Raw genomic sequence first — 7,133 nt, 5'->3', positions numbered from 1 at the left:
CTTCACTTCGGGTCGGTTATTCACCTTCGGCAGCTTAGTGAATAGACCCCATAGATTTTATTTTCAAAGCCTTAAGATTCAAAGGGATTGAAAAGGGGTCCCTGAATATTTGCAACACATGGTTTATCTAAATATGTCTTCACTATGGCAATTTCTTACCGCCGAGAGCATGTAGAATTAAAGAAACATTGAAGTGAGTGATTACATTTTAGAATGACTAACTGACCAGAATGTTGTATCTTGAATACTGATTCAATTAATGACGTTGATTTAGTTTAGATGGCAGGGAGGTGACCGAGGTGTACTGCAATACTGTGGCAGAGAAACAAATCATGTCACTGGGCTGGCTGTGTTGCCTGGCATGACTATCCTATTCTGGAGGGTGGCTACTTTTGTTCACCATAGTCCCTGTGTGTGTTGTAAAGTAGCCACCGCTCCAGGCTTGCTCCTGTGATGGACTACAATCTCACGTCTAGCTCACAAATTTGTATTAAGATTATAATACATCACGTGAGTGAGCTTGGGGCGGTGACTACTTTACAACACACACAGGGACCATGGGGAACAAAAGTAGTCACACTCCAGAAGGAAGTATAGTGTCACTATGAATTCAGAGATGATTTGAGGATCTACAGCCGAGCGATACACAAATAAGATACATTTTCGTTAATAGTTCAGGTACTTGAATGTATTTTTAAGATTTAACTCCTTAGGTTAAGTGTCATTTTAAGCCATTGTGGTTAATTTACTAAAAGCAATTAGACTGTTCGCATGCACTCCCCCTTAGTTTAGTAAATGAGGCGAGGCTCCACTGAGCTCCATTATCCAATCATGTGGAAGTAAAAATACTGTTGTTTTTTTTTTTATCTTCCTTGCACATGATTGGATATTCTTTGCCAAATGAAATGTAACTACATTTACCAAGCCAAGGGGAAACTTTCCCTTTGCAAAGGGAACCACCCAATTAACGGTACCTTTAGTAAATCAATCCCAGTCTCTATTACAATCACTCTTAACTGCAACATATTTTCAAGGTTTATTTACTAGATAAGTTGAGAACGTCCACACAAAAAAAGAGTGAAGAGTTACTTCAAATATCCAATCATGTTAAAAGCAAACTCTTGTTTCATTACACTTGTTTTATTTATTTCATATGCATGAGTAACAGTAAATCTTCGGTCTTTTTTTAAAACTCTTTTAGCATAACAGCCTCAAAATCTTTGTTTTGTGGACATTCTCCCGAAACACCATTAAAGTGATATTAAAGTCAAAAGGTTTTTAAGCAATTATAAATGCTGATTAAATCACTTACAATGGATGCTGCTTTATGTTTATATACATTTTACTTTCCTGCAGCATCAGCAGGTCCCCTGAGCACTGGTCCTGATATCCTGTTTTGGGGCTAGTTCACACCAGCCCCAGTGCGTTCCGCCACGATTCGGTGCCGGAACGCACTGGATCGCATCCCAGCCGGCTGACTGTGTTCTAGGGCAGGAGAGGTCATGGCTGTACATTGAAGTCAATGGCACCGCAGCCACGCCCCCAGCTGCAGTGCGATCGCCCACACCGGAACTTGTGCCACATCAATGCCTGGGTTCCGGTCCAGTGCGTGCCTGCATGCACTTTTTTTTTCTGATCGCACCGGACTGGAATGCAGGCATTGATGTACCATGCACTCCATTGCGGGCGATCGCACTACGGCTGGGGCCGTGGCTGCGTTGCCATTTACTTCAAAGCACAGTCACGCCCCCTCCCACCCTAGAAAGCAGTGAGTCGGCTGGGATGTGAAAAAGTTTTTCTTTAAGGTTATGCTATGTGAATGGGAACATGTAACAAATATAAAATAGTTGTTTGCCAGATTGGGCTGCAAAAGTGGAAATAGAGTGAGTGGTATTAGTCATATTAGAAGCTAGAAGGCAATTATTCAGAGTACTGCTGTTAAATGGTTCCTTTTGCAGGGCTTGTATGTAGTGGTGTATTTTTTAATGGTATTGGCTGTCAGTGGGCAGAAGAACCAACTCAGTAACCAATCAGTGAAAGGGACAATATGATCATTAACAGTGCTGGCTGCTAGACTGGCCCCCAGCAGCCTCTTCTCCCCCAGGCTCTGGTGGTCTAAGGACCCGTGACATCATCACCTTTAATACAAGTCCATTGCCTGGATGGGAAGGGGGTTTAACACCGCGGATGTCAACTGGTTAACAGACATGAGACAAATCCATCAACTTAAGTGACTCTGATGCTAGGTTAGGAAGTTAAAGTAAAAGGCTTCCCTAAAAAGTATCACACTACCTGTTAACACTCACCTGTCCTGCCACCAATAGCATGCTTCTCCACTGACTTGAACAGCCATGGCGGATGAAGACTCTTCAGTGTCTGACATACTCCTAGGGGTGCCACATGCTGGTCCCCTGCTATGCTCTCTACTTCTATATGCTGACCTCTGTGTCACTAGTAGACTAGTGTCACTATGTACAAGCAGTAGTGATGCAGAGGATGGTGAGTGGAACTACAGGGCACAGTGGGAGGTCCACTTTTCACTTAAAGGCTAAGTTTACCTTTCTGACCATGTTTCATGTTACACCTATGTTCAGGGTATAACATGAAACATGGTAACATCGTAATCGTCCTGCACCCTCCCCAACTGCTCCTCCCACGTATCAGAATCGTGGGGCTTTTCTTATCCCCGCAGGCTGCTCTGATATTTTAAAAATGGTTCAGCTGTGCATGGCTCCATTCACACATCCATGCCATTCTTTCAAAGATCCTTTGACAGAATCTGTGAATGGAGAAATTACAAGCCCCATTAGTCACCAGGGCAGAGGAACTTGTATCTCTAAATTGAAGTCTGGTGATGTCACCGCACTTGTAGTCCAATCATTCTACCTCCCGTCCATATTACTGAAAGTCTGTACCTTGGTATGAACGAGGACCAGAGGGAGCATTTGCAGAAGCCAGAGCGTTGCAGGTTGCAATGCTTTACTGGCTCCAATGAAAGAAAATAAATAATGCACAAAATCTTTCGACGAAGATGTGTGTATTTTTTTTTTTTTTTTTTACATCTAACTTTTAGATTCCTCAGGAACTGTACCTCTTTCGAAAGAGAAAATGTAAGTTTTTTTTACTTTTTATTCTATTGACAGAGTAAATTTACATAATTTTTTTAAAGATTTTTGACTTTAGAAATGAACATATTGAGTGTGTTATTTTATAACTTCAATTTTCAAAGTTCTGGCTGCCATCTTTCATTAGAATAGGGAAGCAGGGAAGAGTCTATAAAAATAACATAGAAAACATTGTTCCCGATTTTAACTCCTGCTTGCTAAGCAGCTAAAGATACAGAAAATTGTTGGAAATGAATAATTATGATTCGGTTTATTTGAAAATAATGCTTTGGAATTAGGGAAAAAAATGCAAGATCAATCAATTGGAGAGCAGACCTCTTCCACGCTATTTCCTTGCTGTCTTTCTAGTTGTCTGTCCAGCTGTGTGTACTCAAACGTCACCCGGTTAATATATTTGCCGCTCGAAACCATTCGTAGCACGCTGTTGTCGCATCCAATCTTCATTTGGGCTGTGAACCAAAGCACATCATTTTTGTAAATCAACGATAGCAATGGCGTTAAAATGTAAAACCAATGAAAACATTTACATCAAGATTTCATACCAACATACCAAGGTTTCTGTAATGTGTAGACTCTCAGGGGTTGATTTACTAAAGGCAAATAGGCTGTTCCGTTGTACAGGAAATTTTTACTTTGCAAGGGAAATTTCACTTAGCTCAGTGAGTTGAAGCTCTGCTGACTTCCATCATGCAATTATGTGTAAACTAAAATGTTATTTTCCTTGCATGTGATTTGGTAGTCTTTGCAAAATGAATTTTTAACGCATTCACAAAATGATGTGCTATTTCCCTTGCAAAGTGAAAATTCCCTTAACTATTAACAAAAATGTATCTTATTTGTGTATAACTCGGCTGTGAATTGGTGCTGACACTGTACTTCCTTCTGGAGGGTGACTACTTTTATTCCCCATGGTCCCTGAGTGTGTTGTAAAGTAGCCACCACTCCAAACTCACTCCTGTGATGGACTACAATCTCACATTTAGGGGTCTATTCACAAAGCTGCCGAAGGATCTAGCCGTAGATTCGGCTGATACTTCGGCTAGCTTCAACCCCAGGACCCCTTCGGTTCGGAAGAGCTGCTGTAAGGGCTATGCACTATAGCCCGTACAGCTCCCGAAGTCGGCCGAGGGGATCAGTCGAGCCGAAGGCACGGCCACTTGCACAGACAGATCAGCGTCCCTGGTTACCAGGTAACCAGGGACGCTGATCTCCTGACAGCCCAACTCTCCCGGACACTCCGGGAGTCTCCCGCTATTAGATGTATGGCTGATTTTAGTCGGTGTACGGCTGAAATCAGCCATACAAGCCTGAAGTGAATAGCCTAACTGCGTTGGGCTTACTTCACTTCAGGCCGGTTATTCACTCAGCTGCCTACGGCAGCTTTGTGAATAGACCCCTTAGTTTACTCATTTGTATTGAGATTGTAGTTCATTACAGGAGTGAGCTTGGAGCAGTGGCTACTTTACAACACACACAGGGACCATAGAGAACAAAAGTAGCCACCCTCCAGAAGGAAGGACAGTGTCAGCACCAATTCAGAGATGATGTGAGAATCTACAGCCGAGTGATACACAAATAAGATACATTGTTGTTAATAGTTAAGGTACTTGAATGCATTTTAAGATTTAACTCCTGAGTTTAGTATAACTTTTATCAGGCTTAAAAAAAGACATGTCTATTAAGATCAAAAAAAATAAATATATCTATCTATATATCTATCTATCTATATATCTATGTAGATATATAGATGGATATATATCCTAACAATAAAGCAATCACTGCATATAATGCAGCATAAATAGCCAATTGTCTGTAGTTTATGCATATATAGACTTAAACTACTTCATAGGCATGCAGGCCTTTTACCCTTTGTGTATATAGCATTCCATGCTTCACACAATATTCATAAGGCCAGCACTCAATGTTGTGAAGCAAGCAGTCCCATATATCATAGGCATGCAGGCCTTTTACCCTTTGTGTATATAGCATTCCATGCTTCACACAATATTCATAAGGCCAGCACTCAATGTTGTGAAGCAAGCAGTCCCATATATCTGCAAATATACCTGTGGTGTCCGCAGCTTTCCTACAATACATGTGGTGTACCAGCTCATACACATAGCAACATTGCCAGCGGAGTGCTGTTAGTTCAGTTACTATTATTAAATATATTGCAGATTTCACTTATCTGAGATGGACTTCTCCCAACATCCTCAGTTTTTAAACAATCACCTGGATTACCAGGTAAAAATAAAGGGAAAAAGCCTAAACAAAGAAAAAAAAGATGCAGCCGCTGCACTAAGCATTGGAAAGCTGCAATATATAAAAGCTTTATTTTTGGGTTTAGATCTCTTTAATAACATATTGATAGGATTCTGTAAAGTGAGAGGAGAATCATGTCTCTAGCAGTCTCTAGGGGGTAGCAGAGAGTCATTGCTTCCCGTTGCTGCCTCTTATTTTCTCTTCTCTCCGATAAGAATGTTCTCAGCAGAAAATGCTAATTTATTTATTTATTTATTACAGGTATTTATATAGCGTCAACAATTTTATGCATGACTTTACATACTGAGCTGCACATGCACATCATTCCCTGCCATTAAGGAGCTTATAATCTAAGATCCCTATATCACATGCATACAGAAAGGATTTAAACAGGAGCCAATTAATCTTCCAGCATGTCTTTGGAGTGTGGGAGGAAACCCACAGAAGCAGAGGGAGAACATGCAAACACCATGCAGATAGTGACCTGACCGGGATATGAAGCGGGGACCCTCAGTGCTAATAAATGATTAGGTCAACTCCTATATCCTTATTCTTCCAATATATCTACACTCCATGCAGCCTACCCTGATAAAAGGATAGGAGGAACAATAATGTAATACCTATACCCTTTAACTACTGACTGCACCTAAGCAAATATTTTGTATGGATCATTATAGTCTGTCTAACTGATTGTTTATCTCGAGAGCATGAGATGGGACACAAAGACATGAGAATAAAATTAGCCATGGTAAGTGACTATAATCTTGTGTGTATGGGTACCTTAACGATAAAAAAAAGTAGCATTACTTACCAGATCCATGAAATGAATGACAGAGGTCAGCTAATGGAAACATATTTGATGGATCTAATCCAGTACCACCCAAGAGTTCCACAAAGTCTCCAGCTTCCCCGCATCCTTTTGGTGGTGGCTTCTGTGAAAAGGTTATTATATGACTATTTGGAAGCACAGCAACAGGAGCACTCAGCTAATTAAATGAATAGAGGAAATCTACAATGAAGGATCTTCAAAGTATAGCTATGGGTAGGCAATAACTGTAGTTTCTCATGCACTACGTATCCTACCACCCAAAACTAAGTCAAAACATTTATGTTGTGCATTGTGGTGGAACATTTAATTGTAACCAGCGATGTAGCACTATTCTAGGAAATAGAAAAGTGCCTTTATCATCTGGTACCATAGCAGTGAGTATTAAAATGCAACGTACAATTTGAGTGAAGTGTTCCTCCTCTGTAGTACAGCAAGTTGGGTTGTCATCTTAGCCAGATCAAGACCTCACAAGCCTACAGGGCTGACTTAAGTGGCAGATGTACCTATGGCTAGATTCATTAGTTCTGTATATACACATTCTATTCAGCCTTCTGAGAAATTGAAAAGGGAGATCTTTACAGGACAACATTTTGAGGCAAAAGCCATGTGCTTGCTTCAATCCAGTCACAGTTCTTTTCATATACAAAAATAAAAAAGAAAAGCAACATTTCATGCACAAAAGACACAGTTCCAAAGGGATACTCAGGCACAGCAAGCAAACCTTTTCATGAGAGGAACAGGTTTGTGAGTTTAAGTGCACCATGCAAAGTGTGCCATGGTGCCACCACATTAACTGTTGGGCCTCACAAAAGGGGGATTTTCCTAAAGCACATTGCATATTGTGATACAACTTTTCCCATCTTCCAGCATGAGCTTCCTTTGCATCTCATGGCATTTGGTCACATAAGATCTCAGAG

At 40.8% G+C, this 7,133-nt stretch overlaps 1 protein-coding gene across 2 annotated transcripts in view; it reads right to left on the bottom strand.

The window, feature by feature from the left end:
* Positions 1-3,234: 3,234 nt before the first annotated feature.
* The window catches only part of CRHBP (corticotropin releasing hormone binding protein), a 20,071-nt gene continuing 16,172 nt past the window's right edge, over positions 3,235-7,133 (bottom strand). The window contains exons 6-7 of one of the 2 annotated variants that reach the window (XM_018557276.1): positions 6,199-6,319; positions 3,235-3,574 (exon numbers count right to left, since the gene is read on the bottom strand). In XM_018557276.1, the coding sequence (XP_018412778.1) occupies positions 3,420-3,574; positions 6,199-6,319 (276 nt within the window). In that variant the 3' untranslated portion in view covers positions 3,235-3,419. The remainder of the gene's footprint in view (positions 3,575-6,198; positions 6,320-7,133) is intronic. The other variant, XM_018557277.1, reaches the window with a different exon arrangement.

The sequence above is a fragment of the Nanorana parkeri genome, unplaced genomic scaffold (genome assembly GCF_000935625.1).
Source record: "Nanorana parkeri isolate BGI_ZX_2015 unplaced genomic scaffold, ASM93562v1 scaffold277, whole genome shotgun sequence".
Classification (NCBI taxonomy): Eukaryota; Metazoa; Chordata; class Amphibia; order Anura; family Dicroglossidae; genus Nanorana; species Nanorana parkeri.
Note: the sequence above shows the minus strand (reverse complement) of the source record. Positions and strands in the feature narration are given on the sequence as shown.